The following is a 21907-nucleotide window of genomic DNA, read 5'->3' on the forward strand; positions in this document are numbered from 1 at the left end:
AATCTCTTCAAGTTAGTTTGCAGAGGAAATTCCTTATGTCACATGTTCATTTTATTTTAGTTTGGAAACTCAACTCCAGAAATCTGGAAAATACTAACCATGGTGCCAGTTCCAAGTTAGTTTGCAGAAGAAATTCCTTATGTCACATGTTCATTTTATTTTATTTTATTATTTTTTTTAATATATTTTATTGATTTTTTACAGAGAGGAAGGGAGAGAGATAGATAGTTAGAAACATCGATGGGAGAGAGACATCGATCAGCTGCCTCCTGCACATCTCCCACCGGGGATGTGCCCACAACCCAGGTACATGCTCTTGACCGGAATCGAACCTGGGACCTTTCAGTCCGCAGGCCGACGCTCTATCCACTGAGCCAAACCGGTTTCGGCATGTTCATTTTATTTTAGTTTGGAAACTCACCTCCAGAAATCTGGAAAATACTAACCATGGTGCCAGTTTACCTGGATTTACTTTTAAATGCCTTTTCATGAATTGTATTCTTTTGGTTTCACCAGACTCTGGTATAGAATTTCTAGTACAGTTTTTATTATTACTTGAAGTCACAAACATCTCTTCCCTGTATCTTTCTGCAGCTGACGGGTGCCACCTAGAGGCCCAACTACAGAATACACTGAAATAAGGGAAATAGATTTTTAATAGGACACTGAGAGTAAAGTGAAGGGATTAGCCAGCCGAAAAACATATACATAACACATAGACCCAGACAACAGTGTGATGATAGCCAGAGGGAAAGAGGAGTGGGGGCTAAGTGGAGATGGGCAAATGGCGGGGAAACGGGCATAGAAAGAGACTTTACTTGGAGTGATGGGCACACGATGCAGTATGAGATGATGTTTTATTGAGTTGCACACTTGAAACCTGTATGGTTTGTGAACCAATGTCACACCAATAAATTCAATTTTTTAAGTGTACTTAAATCTTTGTTTAAAATCTTTCACTTCCCTCAATTTTATTTATCAAAATATTTTATTAAATGGAACAAAAATAGTTTCTGCAAAATATTTAACACTATCAATTCATGTCAATTTTCATATCTTATTTTAGCCAAGTGTCTCAATTTTATCAGATCCATATGCCAATGTTATTTGGGTCAAGTACAGTCAAATGTTCCTACTAATGTTAGTTTTCTAAGTGGTTGTGCTACAACACAGAATCTGTGTAAGTAGAGCATTAATGAAAGATTCTGTGAAATCTCAAGATTAATATGGCATATATCATGACACCAGTCCTAACTTCACAGTGGCCTAGACCACTTGAATGTTGTGTCTCTAACAATTTAGTAGAACTGAAATTATGAAGGTGGCTGGTAATTAGCTTTTTATTCTTCCATTTTGTATCCAAGCATTTAGGAATTCAGTGCCATTCTGGATGCAGGGAGTCAGCTTCCAGAATATCTCCCCTATCATATCCTAACTCTGAACCAGATAGGCCACAGTACAAGTATGGGATGGAAGCACAGCAATGGGAAAGAAGGTCTGAAATTATTTCAAAATGTGGGGAGGAGCTCTAGCTTTATTTGCATGACCATAGCTACATACTAACATCTAGACTTTATTCCCATCCAAGGCTTTGCAGTTTGGGAAAGCTTCAGATGTAAATACACAGGCACTTGGTGATAATCTTATTTTATTCAATAGTTTGAATTGATTTTCTCTTCATTCCCTCTTATTCACCCACACAAAAATCTTACCACATACACTATGCTGGTTGTTCTTCAATAAATTTTCATTCTACTCTCAGATTCCATCTTTTCCTCCTTCATGGATAACCATATTACAATGTCAAGCAAATGGGAGATTTATTATTTTTTATTATTATACTAGAGGCCCAGTGCACGAAATTCATGCACTGGGGGGGGGTGGCATTCTCTCAGCCTGGCCTGCACCCTCTCACAGTCTGGGAGTCCTTGAGGGATGTCCAACTAACTGCTTCATGGGGAGTGGGCCTAAGCCATCAGTTGGACATCCCTATCGCTGCCATGGAGGCGGGAGAGACTCCTGCCACCGCCGCTGCGTTCCCCATCCGTGAGCCCGGCTTCTGACTGAGCAGAGCTCCCTCTGTGGGAGCACACTGACCACCAGGAAGCAGCTCCTGCATTGAGCATCTGCCCCCTGGTGGTCAGTGCGCATCATAGTAACTGATCGTTCCACCCTTCAGTTGATTTGCATATTAGCCTTTTATTATATACTAGAAGCCCGTTGCAGGAAGATTCCTGCAAGAACAGGGCTTCCTCCAGCCGATCGCACTGCCAAGCCCTGCCGCCCAGGGCTGCAGACAGGGATCCCGCCCACCCAGGGCTGCACACAGGGGTCCTGGCTGGGGGTGGGGCTTAGGCGGCACACAGGGGCCCGGATGGCGGCTCACACTGGCCCGCCCTGCCTGAAGTATGCAAATTAGCCGCCATCTTTGTTGGCGGTTAATTTGCATATCGCGCTGATTAGCCAATGGGAGGCGCAGAGAAGGTATGGTCAATTACCATGTTTGTCTATTATTAGATAGGAGGATATTAACATCCTCAGCAGTGCAATGTTAAATAAATGTTATTTGCTTTATATAGAGTTTGCAAAATTATTGTAAGTCACAATAACACATAATGTTCCCCACATTTATTTCTGTAGGTTTTTTTTTACTGGAAATGGGGAAAAGGCTAAATCTTGTTCCTCTGTGAATTTCTTTAACTTAGTTCCCATTCGTTGTCCATCATGAAGGGTTTGGTATTCTGTCTCTGCTTGACCTTTCATAATGAATATGATCATTTGTCTTATTCTGTTCAGAAAAAAATATATATTTTTCTGTACATAAAAATGTAGTTTTTTTGTTCTTATATTTTCTTTTATTCTTTGTCCTGCACCTTGAAAGTGGAAATGTACTGATAGAACAAACTGGGGAAATGAAAGAAGGAATCACTTCAAATTGTATATATGCATGAGAAATTTTATATCAACAAGATTTCAAGGACAGAAAACTTGTAAAATAAATGAATGCAAGTTGAGACAGAATCCATCTGGAAGAAGCAGGATGCTCACATGTGGAGCTAGAAGGAAATTATGCATCGAGCAGACAGTTTCATTTTTCGGTCAGATCGAGGTGACCTGCAAAGCTTCTTCTGTAATTCCATATCTCTGAAAACGGCCTATAAACAAAAATGCACTCCATTCTACCGAGTTTTTCTCCTTTAGACGCCAGTTTGGGAAGCGATCCAGTCCCGGAGGGCAGTCACTCTAGTATAAACACCAGGCTTATTGGGCTGCCCGCATTCATCTCCCCAGCTCACTATTCCAGCAAGGTACCAGATGTCTCTAGCATCTGCACTAACCAGGGGTCCTCCAGAGTCACCCTAAAGGAGAAGGAAAAGATTAGTAATTAATAATTCACTCATTACAGAGGAATTTGCTATTTTTCTTCTAACTTAAGTCTAATGGAAGGGCAGGTTTTCAAAAGTCTTTAGTGTGTTCAAATGCACAAGTGATTCCCTCTAAATCATAATTCACATAAAGGAGAAGCTTAACCACCAGAATTAGCTTAGCCTCAGGGTTCACACTGATATTAAAAGCTCAGTCACTTTGGAGAACAGAATTCTTAACCTACCTGGTACATCTGACAAAGTAATTCTCCATACTGGTTGCCTCTTTATCAGCGTCACATAGCTCTCAAAAGAAGGGTGATTAGTCTATTGCTGATAATGAGCATGGACATAAGAGTCAAATACCTGGGCTTAAATCTCAAGTCTGGCCCTTTCAAGTTGGCTAAGACCTTTAATTTACTTATTTGAAATGCTCCTAATAGTGCCTACCTCTGATAATTATTTTGAAGATTATATAAAAGAGTATCTAATGTGCTTAGCATAGAGCCTAGCACAAAGCAGAACATAGCAAATATATATACAAAACCATAAATTCCAACTGTTTATACCTTGTGAACTACAGAGGGCTGTTCCTTATACCAGTCATAAAAACAAGGTACTGGCTGATCAGATTCCTGGGTTCTCTACTTATTGATCACTCATTAAGTGTTCAGCATTCTATAAAGACTTAATTAATTAATATATTATTTCATTCACTCTTATAATTCTGGCAACAAAACATGGGGTTGTGTTTCATTTTGTCCATTTTAGCAATAAGGTAACTGAAACCCATAGAAGTTAAGTAATTTGCCTGTTGTCACATGCTAGTGTGGCAGACGTGAATGTGAATCTAGAGTGATCTAACTCAGAAGCCCATGTTTTCCCTCTACATTATACTAATTTCCTTGTGAATTTTCCTTTGTCCATGTAAAACTATTAACTAATACTTATAATAGCTGAATTTTAAACAATGTGTTTGTAATTTTTTTTCTATTTTTTCTTTATTGATTAAGATATTACATATATGTCCTTATCCCTCCATTGCCCCATCCCCCTCCCCACTCATGCCCTCACTTCCTGCGATCTCTCCTCCTTACCCCCACCCTCCCCTACCTGTATTTTTTTAATACATTTTTATTGATTTCAGAGAAAGGAAGGAAGAAGGAGAGAGAGATAGAAACATCAATGATGAGAGAGAATCATTGCTCAGCTGCTTCCTGCATGCCCCACAATGGGATGGAGCCTGCAACCTGGGCTTGTGCCCCGAGTAGGAATCAAACCGTGACTTCCTGGTTCATAGGTCAAAGCTCAACCACTGAGCCACGCTGGCCAGGCAACGTGTTTGTAATTTTTAAGTCAATTACCAATAAGTGTTTACTGATGCCCTAATATGTGGTAGGTAGGAGATAAGAGTGGAAACACATGGGCCTTGCCCTCAAGGGGCCTACAATCTATTTATAGAAATAAGATGTACCACATGGTGCTATTTGAAAATAAATCATTTTGATCATTGACACCAAAGCCTATATAAAGGCAGAGCTAATTAGCATGAAGAAATAGTAGATGCCAGAGACAACAAAGTTTAAATCTGTTTAAGAGACAGAAATGAAGAAGTCTGAGAATGAATTAGTCAAAGAAAATATTTACAATGTATCCAACAGCATTACAAGATGGAAAATAAGGTGGTGTCCAGCAAGTATCAAATAGAGAAAGATATACCTGTTCTGCTAACACTAGTGGTGGAAGTGATGGTTTATATGTGCTTTGTCTCATCCAGGGAAGCCAGAATAATGGGAGGAGAATTATAATCTTCAGGTGAAAAGGAAGCCTTTGGGACTCTATTTTAACAAAGTGCTTAAAAAATCCCTCTGCCTAGGACTACACCTCCCAACCTAGACACACACACACACACACACACACACACACACACACAGGCACACACCAGTCCTGTTTAGTTCTTAGATCCTGGCAGGTTGGGCTTCTCCTCTGCTTAGGGCTACACTCCCAGGTACATTGTCTCAGTCCCAGAAAACCAGGTATTTCCAGTCATTATTTCTATGCATTTTTAACATCCCCTAAGTCAGCCACCAGCCGCCCTGAGCATTCTTCCTGCCTACACTGTCCAAGTTATTTTTCAAGGTACAATTATTTATTGTGGTTAATTCTCAGGTTACAAAGTTGCATAGCTTGCTAGGCCAGTGTTGCTCAATGGTTGAGCATCGACCTATAAATCAGGACGTAGCAGTTTAATTCTTAGTCAGGGCACATGCCGAGTTAGGGGGCATGCAGGAGGCAGCCAATCAATAATTCTCTCTCATCATTGATGTCTCTCTCTCTCTCCCTCTCCCTCTCCTTTCCTCTGGAAATCAATAAAAAATATTTTTTAAAAGTTGCATAGCGTTTGTGGGGTCTGCTGATCTGTCTCTACTCCTATTTTTTTCATAAATCCTATTATTTTTAGTGAGTGATTTAGTGGGAAAAGGAACAGAAAGTTTATTCAAAATGCACATAACAAAAACTTCTAAAATTAAAAGTAAGAAGCCAAACCAGGAAGCAACTTTAGTGACCAAGAAATGAAGTAATGAAGGAATAAATTGGAGTGTTAACAAAAGGAATGTTGGCAAAAGAGATAAACATGGAAGATATGATAAAGAGGAAAAGTATTCTAGGACTTGATTGACTCCATGAGAGGGAGATAGAAGAGTAAAAGACCCCAAGAATAATGAAACCCGATAATATGAATGAGAAACTTGAAAATGGAAAATCTAGTTAACATTTCATGATGCCTGTTGAGTTTGTGATGGCACAAATACAAATGTTAGTCTTATATTAACAACTTAAAACATATAAATGAAAATGGTTTGGGAGTAGGTGGAAATGTGAGACCGAATGTGGGCATGAGGTTAATTCTGGACATGTAGATTTTGAAGTCATTAAAGTGATACTGACTTCTCAAAAAAAGATACCTTCTTTTAATGAATACATGGATAAGAGAGAAAAATTTCATCTGAGACCTGAGTCTCAAGGGATAGCCAGGCTTAGAGAGGGGATGAGAAAGAAGAATCAAAAGGAGAAAGCAGAACTGAGTGCTGCAGCAGGGGGTTGAGGATGAGGTATTTTTGCATATATTTAAAATTTCTGTAATAAAATTTTTAAAATAAAACTAAAGAAGCATACAGCTGTTCCTCTGAAACTTTTAATAAGAACATTACCATAAATAGAGGTTGCAGTATTTGAATGAAAACCATAAATGATGATCACACATGTGAAAGCACAAGATGTTTTCAATAGTTTTAGTAAAGTTGAAGGCAAATAGGATGAAGGGGATTACGATGAGAGAAGATGTACAATAATATCTATACAATGATTGTAGATCTGGTTTGTATGTCTATCAAAAAGTCAAATAAAATACAGCTAAATCAACTAAGTCTCATTGTTCTGGGTGGTTATGTTCTATGAAGTTGCTGCATAAACTGAATTGGTGAATTATGAATCATCATTGCTCCTAGGGGAAATAAAGGGATAGGCTTCCAGGAGGAAACCAAGATGGCGGCATAGGTTAACGCCGGAGTTTGCTGCCTCGAACAACCACTTCAAAAATACAACTAAAAGACGGAACGGACATCATCCAGAACCACAGGAATGCTGGCTGAGGAGAGATTCTACAACTAGAAGGAAAGAGAAATCCATACCGAGACTCAGAGGAGGCGCAGTTTAAAGTGATACTGACTTCTCAAAAAAAGATACCTTCTTTTAATGAATACATGGATAAGAGAGAAAAATTTCATCTGAGACCTGAGTCTCAAGGGATAGCCAGGCTTAGAGAGGGGATGAGAAAGAAGAATCAAAAGGAGAAAGCAGAACTGAGTGCTGCAGCAGGGGGTTGAGGATGAGGTATTTTTGCATATATTTAAAATTTCTGTAATAAAATTTTTAAAATAAAACTAAAGAAGCATACAGCTGTTCCTCTGAAACTTTTAATAAGAACATTACCATAAATAGAGGTTGCAGTATTTGAATGAAAACCATAAATGATGATCACACATGTGAAAGCACAAGATGTTTTCAATAGTTTTAGTAAAGTTGAAGGCAAATAGGATGAAGGGGATTACGATGAGAGAAGATGTACAATAATATCTATACAATGATTGTAGATCTGGTTTGTATGTCTATCAAAAAGTCAAATAAAATACAGCTAAATCAACTAAGTCTCATTGTTCTGGGTGGTTATGTTCTATGAAGTTGCTGCATAAACTGAATTGGTGAATTATGAATCATCATTGCTCCTAGGGGAAATAAAGGGATAGGCTTCCATGAGTCTTTGTTCAGATTCTTGTCAATTGATCAATACATAACCACATTTTTTTGTGTGTTTCTGTTTAAAGTTACCTTATTTAACATATATTATTGATTCATTAACACTGAACCCACAGCCAGCAGCACTATAACTCATGCCTGAATGAGGTTTATCTAACATACTTATTTTCTTCATAAGGCACATCACAGCCTTCTTGCACTTTACTTCAGAACTATACACTGGGGACTATTTAAAATAGCAAAATCGCCAACAAAAAGCACAAAAAATGTGGAAAATGTAGCATTAAATTTGTCACAAAAAGAGCATAAATTTATGCTGTTAAAACTAAACGAGAAGGCAGCATCACCTTTTTCAATCTGAGGTAGGAGCATGCCCACTGGATGACTAAAAATGTTTTCCAATTTGTGCATGATCATGAATTTGCCTTGAGTATTGACTTTGGGTTTTCAAACAAATCTTAGCAAGTAGATGAACTCACATGTACAGAATCTGCAAATAATGAGGATCAAGTGTAATTTCCAGTGAATATTATTAAGTTGGTTTTATTTGAGTAGGTTTATTTTCAGAATCAATTTTGGAATTTTTGTAGAATGTTGTATTGGAACCAATCCACATTCCTTTATGAACAAACAGAGCCTCAGAGCAGAAAAAAGAAACACGGTGAAATTAGTTTAATCTTGAGTATTTGCCAGAGTGTGAAGAAAGGGTCAATTGGGTGAAAGAGTTTAAGTGACAACTGAGCAATACTAACGTGACTGACCCAGAGGTAAATGTTGGGAAAGGACTATGGTGAAGTCAACTGTGCATTAAGGGAAGAGAAGCCAATGAAGGGGGGGAAACAGGTGCAGTATGTATGTGAGAGAGAGAAAAAAATGGAAAGTTGAAAAAAATCTAAAAAAAAATAATTATATCCACTCTGTGAATCCAGACTGGAAAGCATACGGAATAGCATGGAATTTCAAAGACCAAAATAAGGCTTAGAGAGCATATTAAATGTAAGATCTATCAAGTCCTGAAATAAAAATTATAGGGGTATATAGGGACATACTCAAGGAATTACTTATTGATCCCCTCCAAGATTATATCAAGCAATGTGCATGAAGACATATAGTTCATGGTTGTCATATCTGGCAAAGGTTCAAAGTCGACAGTGATAGCCTATGTACTGAAAAGCAAAATCAGAGTTCAAAAAGATGTCTATGCTATGGACCAAGATGGAATATACTTATTCCTTTTATACAAAGTAAATACCTCTAAGAAAAAAAACATAAAACTGTGGATACTATAAATAAAGCAAATATTAAAAAATCTGAGTCCTGGCCAATATAGCTCAGTCAGTTGGGACATCATTCGGTGTAAAGGGAGGATGAGTGGAGAATGAGGCAGCACCTCCCTCCCCCCTCCAGTGTCATGTCAGAGGAGGCCTGTTAAAGTAGAAGATTTAAATAAGATCTAGAGTCTCATAACAATACTCAAAATGTCAAGGGTACATTTAAAATGTATCATCATACCAAGAACCAAGAAAATCTCGAATGAGAGAAAGCAACCAACAAATACTGACACTGAGATTTGGAATTATCTGACAAAGATTTTAAAGCAGCCATTGCAAAAATGTCATCATGGGAAATTATGAACATGCTTGAAACAAATAAAAAATAATAAGTTTCCACAAAGAAATAGCAGATATAAAAAAAATAATCAAATGGAAATTTTAGAACTGAAAAATACAATAATCAAAATAAAAATTTTAAAAACTCAAAGATGACAAAATAAAATCAGTGAATTTAAAGATAGAATGATAGAAATTACCCAACCTGGACAATAGAGAGAGTGAAAAAGAAAAATGAACAACAGAAGCTCAGAGAACTCTGATACTATAACAAAATAACTAATGTTTCTGCCATTAGAGTCCCTGATGGAGAGAAATAAAAGAGGGTAGGGCTAAAATTATACAAAGAAATAATGGCTGAAATTTTTCCAAATTTGTCAAAGGGCAGACACCTGCAGATTAAAAAGCTGAGCAAACCCCAAATAGGCTAACCCAAAGAAATCCATTCCAAGGCACATAATTAAACTTCTGAAAACTAAAGACAAAGAAAAAAAATTTTTTTTAATATATTTTATTGATTTTTTTACAGAGAGGAGAAGGATAGAGAGTTAGAAACATCAATGAGAGAGAAACATTGATCAGCTGCCCTCCGCACACTCCCCACTGAGGATGTACCCACAACCAAGGTACATGCCCTTGACTGGAAACGAACCCGGGACCCTTCAGTCCGCAGGCTGACGCTCTATCCACTGAGCCAAACCAGTTAGGGCAAAGAAAAATTTTTGAACACAGCAAGAGAGAAATGACAACCTATCTATAAGGAAAAAATAATTATAATAATAACAGGTTCCTCATTAGGAATCAAGGAGGCCATAATTTAAGTGCTGGTGGAAAAAACTATCCATCCCAAATTCTATATCTGGCAAAATTATGCTTCAGAAATTAATAGGAAACAAGTATTTTGTCAGACAAAGAACATCTAAAGAAATTTGTCACCAGCAGAACTACACTAAAAGAATGGTCAAAAAAGTTTCTGAAGCAGAAAAGAAATGATAAAAAAGAATCTTAGAAAACCAGGAAGAAAGAAAGAATGAAACTATGGGTAAATACACTTTCCTTTTCTTGAGTTTTCTATGTTTGGCACTTGAAGCAAAAATATTGTATGATGTGGTTCCCTATACATATAGAGGAAATATGTAATATTTTATTTTTATTAATATTTATTATAAATGGAGAAGAGTAAAGAGATTTGAAAGGAGGTAAGTTTTCTGTTGTATACTCCACTCAAACTAGTAAAATCTGAACACCAGTAGACTGTGATAAGTTATGTGTGTATAACTTAGAGGAACTACAAAGTGTATTGTCCATAAAGAGATAATCTAGTCAAAAACACTAATAGGAATCTTTAAAAAGTTACTTTGTAATTCTATTTATATAGCACTCTCAAACTTACTCTCAAAATTATTGATATGGAAAACAGATTGGTGACTGACAGGTATGAGTGATGAGAAAGTGATGAGGGAGGAAAGTGGGTGTTATAGGTGATCTTTGTGGTGTTGAAATAGTTCTCACCTGCAGTGGTGGTTACACAAATCTACACATGTGGTGAAAGGCCATAGAACTAGAAGCACACACTGTACCAATGTCACTTTCCTAGCTTTTATGTTGTACTATAGTTATGTGAGATGTCACCAGTAGGGACATTGAGTGAGGTGTACATAGGAGCTCTCTGTACTATCTCTACAACTTTCTGTAAATCTATAATTTTTTTTCAAAATATATGGTGAGCAAAAATCTATGCAGCATAACTTTTTTGGCCAAAAAGTTATAGGTCAAACCACTTACCTGGCATGCATCTCTTTTTCCTTCCAAGGAGCCAGCACATAACATCCTAGGAGTTATGGTATTATTGTAAGCTTGAGGTTTATTGCAGGTTTCAGTGTCTATGAGATTCACCTGCACTTGCCGAAGATGATTTTGACTGCCACCTAAAGCAAAAAAAATAGTCTTTATATTTATTGATATACATATATTTTATAGACCTGAAAAAAGTCTTTCATAATTATCGGACAAGATGATAATATAGAATCTCAGGTTATATATTTTTCAGATACAGTAATATTTGGGGAGATAATGTTTTTCTAAGCACTTTAAATAAGAAGTTAGGTGCCCAGGAAAAAAAACCTCAATGGTGTAAGTAATTTATATTCCATTGTTAAGCTTAGCAGGTAATTTTAGTAGGAGGGGATGGGGGTTTTATGATTCTTTTATCTTCACCATTGAATATATTAATGATCCCTCATCTCTTCTGTCCTTAATTCCCTAGCAAAAAGTTCAGACATGTTTACTCTTTCAGATACCTTTCCAAGCACCATTACTATGGTAGTAGCAATGCACTTGATAGTAACCTAAGATATGAAGGAATGTATGTATCTTCTAGATTTACAAGCGGAGCCTGACCTGGCCCAGGTCCAAACAACTAACATACTTTGGCATAAAGACATTTCATTCTTTAAATGCCTTAGAATGCTAAATTAGATTACTATATTTGAGTTTCTCTTCAGATTCTCACCATCATTTTGCAGTGCTCCAAATCCGGTCACAAACATCTCATCACCTGGGCGGAACTCATAGGATGCATCAGGGAGACAAACTCTATGTACCGCGTTTGTGTAGGGAACAGGGCTGGAAAGCTCTGCAACTGAAATATCATAGTCGTGTGATGGATATTTGTATTTTTCATGCATAATTACCCTCCGGATGCCTTGTTTCATTTTAGAAGGAAATAGTGTTACTCCAAAGGAGGCAGTCCATCTGGTTGGGTCCTTATACCTGGGAAGGCAGATAGGAAGAATAAATTCCACTTTACCATTCTACCAATATAATGGTTTCCATGAAACAATTTAATCTGCCCATATGAGGTGTTTTTTAAAATATAGTTTCTATTTTTAGAAACAATCTGAGAATCTGGCTCATAGGTCAGATCAGGTAGAAACGCCACAATGGCATGTATCTTGCTCCTTTGCATGCTGAGTTACCACTCCAGACCTTAGGGCCTTTTGACATTTCTGGCATCAGTGACACCGAGGCATATATGGAAAGCATATCCTGTACAGGATGAGAGAACTAAATGCATTCTACAGGCACCATGTCACCTACCCCCACAAACATACACATTTCTCTGAAAACCAAAAAGACTGCACAATAATTTAACAAAGCATTACAATCCTCTATACTGTAGGCATTTCACTCTAGGTTAAAAAGTTGTTATTCCTTGGAATATAACTAGCCAACCTATTCAGTTATACAATTTGTTACTACCAGGTTTCTTCATATTTAATTCTTATCATGGGAAACTTCCCCATTGGGGTCAAACCTACAACCCACCTAGCCTCCATCTCTCTTAGATATGCAGCAGAGAGCTATGGCTCTTCTCATTGATATCAAGCTCAAAGTCCAAAGATGTCTTAAAATTCCTGCTTCCTCTGACAAATTATTGTGTGCTTTTCAATGGATAATTTACCCAGATGTACTTTGATGCCATTTCCATTTCCAGTCTATGAAACCTTTTACTAAGGTTTAAGACAGTGGTTCCCAAACTTATTTGGCCTACCGCCCCCTTTCCAGAAAAAATATTACTCAGCGCCCCCTGGAAATTAATTTTTTTTAAATTTTAATAGCAATTAAACAGAAAGATATATGCTCTGACAAATTATTGTGTGCTTTTCAATGGATAATTTACCCAGATGTACTTTGATGCCATTTCCATTTCCAGACTATAAAACCTTTTACTAAGGTTTAAGAGTTTCCCACTCTCTTTGTGATGTGTATGTTCTTTAATATATACTAAACTCATCTCTCTTAAACTTCATAAGGTATTTTCTTCTTGCCAAGCCCCAACGCACTCTGGTGACCCCCAATCACTCATGAGGTTCAGGACTTACATTCTAAAGCAGTGAGCGGCACTCACAAGCCATGAGCCATTAATTAAAGTTGCTCCACAGCGATGGATCCCATCCAGTTGCAGGCTAACTTGCCATGGCCATTCACCCTCTTCAACCTGTGTCCCACCAACAATCCTGACACTCTGTTTTGTACTTTTATTCTTCCGAGTCCCACAACCTGCCCAAGAGAGATGATGCATTAGTTAGCGGTTGCTTTTAAGTTTCAAATTGTGTTTCTGTATTCCAAGTTTTTCATACTTTGAGCTCCAGTAGTATCAAACATTTTCTCTTGTTTTTCCCTTTCCTTAAACTGTTGTGTTTCATTATTTAACTCCTATTCATGTTGTAAGATTTAAACTAGTCATTACTTCCTCTAGGATGCTGTCTCTAACAATTCCCCATCCTCAAACTGGATTAGTTATAACTTTCTTTAATACCTCCATTAAAAAAATGATACTCTATATATTGTATGTGTATATACCTCTCTCCCTGTCATATATATATATATATATTAATTACAGGGTTTCTCAACCTTGGAAGTATTGACAATTGGGATGAATAGTTCTTAATAGTTGTGGGAGACTGTCCTTTGTATACTAGTAATAGGATGTTTAAAAGGACCCCTGACCTATACATACTAGATACCAGCAGCGTGCACGCACACACACACACACACACACACACACAATCATGATAACCAAAAATGCCACCATAGAGACTAATTCTTTGGGGGTCAAAATTGCCCTTGTTTGAGAGCTATTGTTTTAGAGTTATGCACTAGTTCATGCACTAGTCCCTGTACATGTAGTCCCATTAGAGTATGAGCTTCTTTGTGCAGGGATATTATTTCATCCTTTATATCCCTATTGCCTACCAAAGCACTAGCACATAGTAGGTTCCTAATAAATATTGGTGACAAGAATATATTTTATTTAAGTAATAGGATTATCCTTTGGTCTTATGCCTAGTTAAATTTATGTATCAACCAACATTCTGAGCTGGTGAGTAGCATATTTCCTTCCATCTTTTAAGATAAATATATTCTGTACTTATTCTGTAACTATCTAATGTACTCTCTAAATCCTGATGCAATACTCTGCTATGAGGAAAGGAAATTCTAGGTCTAGAGTCAGAATTTTTAAAATACAGGTAAAAAATGTTATCTAGGCCTTCGGTAATGTCATCAATATACACTCCAACCCTATGATTGCCTGTGATTTCCACAATATGGGATTAATCAAGAAGATTTTATTTGCCCTTGCCAGTTTTGCTCAGTGGATAGAACATCGGCCTGCAGACTGAAGGGTCCCGGGTTTGATTCTGGTCAAGGGCGCATGCCCAGGTTGCAGGCTTGATCCCTGGTAGGGGCTTCCCAGAGACAGTGATCAATGATTCTATCTCTCTTTCCCTCTCCCTTCCTCTCTGAAATCAATAAAAAAATATTTTTAATAAAGAAGATTTTATTTTGTGTAGAATAACAAGTTTCTTCCTCTAGCTGAAAAATACCAACATTCAGATTACTTTTCTATAATCTTTAGAAAACTTTTGTGAAAATATATTACAGTTATCTTCAATCAGAACATTAAGAAATATTTTTGCCTCTTATTTAACAACTGCACGATTCACTTCCAATACACATGTGCCATGAACACCCATACATCCACTCCAAAATTCCCCCAATTTTGTTATTCTTTAGTAATAAAATGTGCCTCAGAGGTAAGCTAAAGCACCATGAGCTGTACACAGAACACTCAAACTTTATTCTGACCCTTAACACCACGTAAAGTAAGCCTAAATAATCTAGTGTTAACATTTTACATTCAAGTCATGTGATTTTAATAAATATATTAAACTTACAATTGTTTAGAAAGTTGTCCGTTTCTGTCTTGTTGATTTCTGAAATATACAGAAATGCTGAACAGGGTCAGCTCATCAGAATTGCATAATGCCTCTGAATACTTCAAATACTAAAGGCTGGTTTAATTCCATTTTAAAATAACATATCTCTAGGTTGTAAAGAAAGCAACATAGTTATTTTTATCACAGACATAGTATGTTCACTGCCTTGGGGAAAAGAGAGATCTGAACAGTGTTTCTTAAACTTTAGTGAGGATAGAGTAACATAGGGAACACCTTCATAATATAAATACCTGTTTCTCTTTCCAGTAATTCTGATTCAGTGATTTTTGTGTTGAAGCCCAGGAGCATGAGTTTTATACCAGGAAATAAGATGCATGTGGACCACAGTCTCTTTGAGGGAAATAATGGTCTGAACCACAGTTTTGATTGACCAAATGCAATGATATTATTTTTATTGGCCACTATTTCAGATTATTTTACTAAAGCCATAGGCATAGTCCCATTTGTACAACAACCACGTGGCATTTCCATAAATTAGTTCTCACGCCCATTTAAAACCAATGTTATCTCTTTACTAGTATAAGTCTTCCTTCTGCCAAAGTTTTAGCAAGACGATTTGCCTTCACATTGTCATTTGACTCTAACCAATGGCTCTTTAGCTCGTTGACTTCTCAACATTAGACAGAGGGCAGTGATAGTCCCCAGACGCCAGGTTTCCTGTGTGAACCAGAGGGTGCTTAAAAGGGAGGCAATGACATTCTAGTAGACATGAGCAACCAATGCACTCTAATATATTCTTTCTTGCTCTCATTATTCTTGGTATTAGCCAACAGTTTCTGCTGGAAATAATGGCATAGATAATAATAAATAATAATAAATAAATAAGCCATCCTTGCTTAAGCTAAAGGTAGAGAACATTTTTAAAATGTGCATGTGTCAACAAGGTAAATAAAAAAGCTCATGCTCGCCTTGTGTAGTGTTTTCATTGACCTGGTAAAAACTGAAATATATATATGTATGAGCTGTGAAATACAATTGTACAATTTTTGTGATTCCATGTAAAAATGAAATGCTCTTATATTTGTATTTAAAATTGACATTTCACAGAATGAATGTGAACAGTAAAACTCATGCTAGTAATTTTAATTTTTTTACTTTAAATGACATTAAGAAATAAAAACACCATGACAAAACAAGAGACCATGAGAGAAAAAGGCCATGAGAGGACTTATATTTTATTACCTTTAACAGCCCTTTTTTAAATTGCTTTTTGAAGAATGCAACTTTCTCTTTTCCACTGGGCTCCACAAATTATGTAGCAGCCCTGACTAGTGAAGTCTCCTTTGTAAGCAAGTAGGGTAGCTGACCATCAAGCTAAGCCTCTAGTGAAGTCTGCCAGCTTTTATATTTGCACTTTGTACTTGTCCCCTATGGTCTCATTTCTAATACTACCAATTCCCATATTGTACCACTAGCCACATGTGCCTAGTGAGCTCTTGAAATGTGGCTTATCTAAATTGAAATGCACTATATATATAAAATATACACTAGATTTCAAAGCCTTAGTATTATATATATATACATATACATGTATATATATATATGCACATATACAGTATATGCATATATACATATACTAGAGGCCCGATGCATGAAATTCGTGCAAGGGGCTCGGACCCCATAGCCACCGCAGCTGCCTCTGCCTCGGCCTCACAGTGCCATGGCTTAGTCCGGAAGGTCGTCTGGAAGGTGGTTTGGTCTAATTAGCATATTATGCTTTTATTATTATAGATATATACTCACAATAATTTGTACATTGACTGTTGAAATAATACTATTTTATATATATTGGGTTAAATATACAAATATTTAAATGAATTTCACAATTACTTAATGACAAACTTGCATGCAAGCCATAAGTTTTGGGTAGTATAAAAAATTAAAATACTTTATTAGGACCAATTTGGTCCCAAAGAAATGTTCTACTAGTGGCAAGACTCCATAATTAAAGGGCATCCAAAATAATTTTCTAAAAATCATTGCTCAAGACCAAACTTAACATGGAGATATTTTATGTAAGAGAATTAAACTAAGTAAGAAAAATAAACTTACTTTTTATTTCAACTGATTCAGGATCTAATTTAGGGGGCCCTACAGCATCATACAGCTTTTCATGTAGAACACGTTGAATAATTTTATTTATGGTTTCAGGATCCTCAGTAGAACGAAATCTAAAAATCAGCAGCATGTGAGCCAACACTCCATTTTCCTCTTTACTGTGGACCAAAAAGAAAAAAAATGTGGTTTTAAAATATAGTTTAGAATAAAATTTAGAGTAATCGCATATACTAGGGGCCTAGTGCATGAAATTCATGCACTGGTAGGGTCCCTAGTGACTGCCGGCTGCCAGCAGTTACTCACTCCCTTCCCCCAGCTGCCTGCTACCACTGTTGGCCTGGGGCTCCCTCTCTTGCCCAGCCACCTGCCGCTGCCTCCTGGTCGAACTCCTAGAGCACTCCCAGTCAAGGGGACAATTTGCATTCTACACTTTTATTATATAGTATATTTTTCTTTATCATTCTTTTGAAACACAAAAAACAAATCCATACATGTAATTTTAAAAGATCTAGTTTATTTTCTTCTATATTCCTATTGGTTACCACATATAGAACTCCCAACTCAGCCTCTCTGATAGTAATAAGCTAGTATGTTCATGGTTTCTATTACAACCAAAGGACCCAGTTAAGTACATGGTTATTGATATAAAAAGACACTTCTCTTGTTAGCCATTCAAAATTATCAAATATAGCCTCACCGGTATGGCTCAGTTGTTGAACATTGACCTATGAACCAGCAGGTCACAGTTTGATTCCTAGTCAGGGTGCATGCATACCCATGTTGCTACTGGATCTCTAGTGGGGGGAGGGAGGGAATGGGCAGGAAGCAGCCAATCAATGATTCTCTCTCATCATTGATGTTTTTATCTCTCTCTTCCTCTCCCTTCATCTCTGAAATCAATCAAAAAAGTATTTTTTTTATTATTATCAAGTATAATGTTTACTGAATATGAAATTGACTCCGGCTTTAGCTTTCAGGCTTAACTCCCAGTGACTTAAAACCAATAATTTTTCCTAAGCAACCTTCAGGCTCTCCTAAACAACTCCCAAATCCTAAGAATCTTAGAAAGCTTGACCAAACTATGTTGACTCTATGTGATTGTATTTTCTAGGTAGAGTGTTAATTTACCTTTGTTATTTGAATGAGTTACTGACTTGGATTCAGCCTTGACTACTCTTTCTCATTCTGTCAGCTGCTCCACCCCATGTTTTTCACATATGATCAATTCCCATAGAATCTTACTCCTACCTCTACATGGCATTAACTCTTACATAAATTATAAACAGAATTATAAATTAGAATCTTATTTTTTGAGGTCAGTTTTTTTATTATAAGTTTTATTATCCACCCTCTCTGATGCAGTATTTCTACTTTTAGAAATTTAATCTTCAAATACCCTTTTGTATGTACAAGGAGATATGTATGCATATGTTCATCATAACCTTGTTTTTAAATCCAAAAATATGTAACAACCCAAGTGTCCATCAAAAGGGCATTGGCTAAGTTGACCCTGACACATACTTGTAGTGAAATACTATACAGCCAACTAAAAAATGGAATAGATGTACATTCAGTCATTAAAAATGTGTGCAAAATAGATGGTTAAGAAGATGAGTTCTTTCTGGAAGTGGAATTATTGGAGAGGGAGCTTTCAGGTTCTATTTATGTAATACTGTGTTGTTGAACTGTGTATCTTTTTGTATTGCTTTTGTAATCTGAAGAAACAAAAAGGGCTTTAAAGAGATTATTGTTATGTATCTCATTGCCTTTCAGCAACCCCGCACATCAATTATTTCTTCTTCAGTCTCTTAAAATATTCCTATACTGCCTGGCTTATAGAAACAAAAACAAACAAAATCCTCTCCCTACCCCAGAAACTCAATGTATCTCTCACCTTATTATCACAATAAACCTTCTTGAACAGATAAATTACATTCTACCTCATATTTACTTCTTTGCACTCTGCTTCCTCCCCTCCCAGTCCACTGAGTCTTTCTTCTACACTAAATGACTTCTGTGGGAAACGGTTTATTGTCTTCACTAGCTGACAAGGGTAGGCAGAGACCCCCCCCCTCCCCCAAGGCTGGGTACCTTTGAAGCCCTAGCAAAGGTCAGAGCTAGGCGCCACCTCTGTTTGTCCAGACAGTGGTAGCTGAAGTAACTTCCCCATTTATTATTATGTAAATCCTTGCTGATGGGCTAGTCTGCCTGTTGCCTGGGGTCGCCTGCCTAAGGGCTATGCTATGGGTGTATCCCAGATCAATAAAAGGTTGGTGAGGCTTGAGCACCAGTAGAGGGCCTTCCCCTTGAGTTGGACTTGCCCGCCTGGCCCCCCAATATTTCCAATTATCTCTTGTCTTTTCTCTTTCATTTGTGTGCGGCTCCGCTTCCAGGTCCTGAACCCTGATCCACGCGGGACGTGGAGGGAAACACACTCAACAGACTTCCTCACTGACTCATACATCAGTCAATTCTTTCCAGTCTCTTCTTGAATTTTGTGCATCTGTCATGAATTTTCTTTTTTTTTCTGCTTCTTCCCTATTGCCTAGGTTCCTATTTTTTGTGAATCTCCTTACACATTGTTTTTCTCCATCAAGCTTTTTTTCATCAAACATTCTTTTTATCTTTCATTACCCTTTTTCCGAGAAATTTCATTTATACCCAAGTTAGACTCATATTTCAGGCTCATATGGTTCCCTAGCATCTCAATTCAACATCTCTAAGACTAACTTTATCTTTCCAACACACTTTACTTCTTCCTCCTGCAGTAACAGAAGAAAACATAATGAACAGCAAGGTTTGTAGGATGAAGAAATAAATTGGAAAGTGGTTGGGAAGAGAATTGGTATAACTTTGTTATCCATGTGTGAGTGGTCCAGGAAAGAAAGGAGTGTATGATGACTGCTAAGTTTCTCATTAGACTGGGTTTTCCTTGACTCCAAGATATTTCTGTGGAACTTCCATGTGGAAATGTACTTGGGCAGGCATATAGTTCTAGAAGCCAGGAAAATAGTTTAGACTGGAAAAATACACTTGGATTTCAATAACACATGTGGATGAAGTCCTCTTTAGAGAGAAAAAAAATTAAGGATTAGAGACCCAAGAAAGAATAATATTTCAAATACTAAAGAGGACAAAATTTTCAGGTGAAAGTAACCAAAGTAACACCTCAAAGATGTCAACAAAGTAATAGACTAAGAAGTGAATCTTGGAGTTTTGTCATTGAAATAATATTGGAAAGAGTTCTTATTCTATTTTTGAAAAATACAAGTAATTTTCATTAAGACAATATATTATTTAAGATCCTCATATAGTGCTTTGCATAAAATGTGCTCTAAATTTCTATTTATTCATGGTTGATAGTCAGATCTAAGATCTTAAATACTTGGAGCAGAAAGGATAAAATAAAAAATAGCAAAGAAAATTGATAAGGAAAACCAAGAGATGAAGACAAACCTTATCTACTTACACTATTTACTATTAAACCGAAAGATGTGGTAGGTGCCTATTTGTGCTAGAATTTGCCAAAAAAACAAACAAACAAAAAAAAAACCATAATTCTATAACATAGCCACCAATAATATTTCTGAAACTCTCAATCATCTTGCAAATGCTTTCTTTTGCATTTAGAAAATCAGCAAGACACATTGTAACCCATGACTTACACAGAATAAGTGCGAAATGAATATTTGTGAAATTGAATTACATCATATTATAACACTTTAAACAGCATTTATAAACTGATTACATCAACAGCTTTAGCTTTAATTTGTATTCTGAAGTAATTTAGATCTACATACCTGAATCTGACAATGTGAGACATGACGAATTCTCCCCTCAATGAAGATTTATGAAATGCATTTCTCACCTGTTCCAAAAAATATTCAAATTATTCCAGCAACAATTCCTTGAAATTCTGCAAGCTAGTTTAAAGTTTACATTTTTTTCAATTAAAAACAAAACACAATGACCAACATATCACCATGTGCCAAACTTGAGGACCCTTTTTTAGTATTCTACTCAAGTGATTTCCACTGAACTCTGCCTTGGGACTTATAGGAGCTGGGGAACCATAATAGAGGGGTCTGAAGTGACATCAGTTGTACTACACTCAAAAAGAGATAAAAGAGAATAAACAGACTGTTTTTTGAAAAGTAACAGTAAATATTCACATCCTGAGATATAGACAAAAGTATACAAGGGAAATGAATTAATTCTGCCAACTAGTAATTGGGTTAGAGATATGAGAGCATGAGTGTCACATGGTTTCCAAACCTGGTGAAAAACTTACCCTATATAATAAATGGCTAATATGCAAATCGACCAATTGATGGAAGACCAGTCACTATGATGTGCACTGAATGCAGGAGCTGCCCCCCCCCGTGGTCAGTGCGCTCCCACAGGCTGGTGAGTGCAGTGGGGTTGGTGGGAGCCTCTCCCACCTCTGCAGCACATCGCTAAGGACCCCTCAGGGGATGTCCACCTGCCTGCTCAGGAGGAGCAGGCCTAAGCCAGCAGGCAGACATCCCCCGAGGGGTCCTAGACTGCGAGAGGGCACAGGCAAGGCTGAGAGAACCCCCCAGTACACAAATGTTGTGCACTAGGCCTCTAGTATATATATAAATATATACACTGAGCGGCCAGATTATTCTGACCACCTGATGTTTGTAGGCAAATTAGCTATAATTTCGCACTGAAATTGCTAGAGGGCCAGACCATTATAAATAGGGAAGCAGGTTGTTTACCACGACAG

General features: G+C 37.1%; 1 protein-coding gene across 1 annotated transcript in view; it reads right to left on the bottom strand.

The window, feature by feature from the left end:
- Nucleotides 1-2940: 2940 nt before the first annotated feature.
- Nucleotides 2941-21907, bottom strand: part of LOC102260627 (transmembrane protease serine 11E) — an 80088-nt gene continuing 61121 nt past the window's right edge. Inside the window, exons 5-11 of the mRNA XM_005868892.2 lie at nucleotides 20955-21022; nucleotides 17149-17312; nucleotides 15034-15072; nucleotides 13177-13354; nucleotides 11805-12064; nucleotides 11078-11220; nucleotides 2941-3359 (exon numbers count right to left, since the gene is read on the bottom strand). Of these exons, the coding sequence (XP_005868954.1) occupies nucleotides 3198-3359; nucleotides 11078-11220; nucleotides 11805-12064; nucleotides 13177-13354; nucleotides 15034-15072; nucleotides 17149-17312; nucleotides 20955-21022 (1014 nt within the window). The 3' untranslated portion in view covers nucleotides 2941-3197. The remainder of the gene's footprint in view (nucleotides 3360-11077; nucleotides 11221-11804; nucleotides 12065-13176; nucleotides 13355-15033; nucleotides 15073-17148; nucleotides 17313-20954; nucleotides 21023-21907) is intronic.

This window comes from Myotis brandtii, unplaced genomic scaffold (genome assembly GCF_000412655.1).
Source record: "Myotis brandtii unplaced genomic scaffold, ASM41265v1 scaffold28, whole genome shotgun sequence".
Taxonomy (NCBI): Eukaryota; Metazoa; Chordata; class Mammalia; order Chiroptera; family Vespertilionidae; genus Myotis; species Myotis brandtii.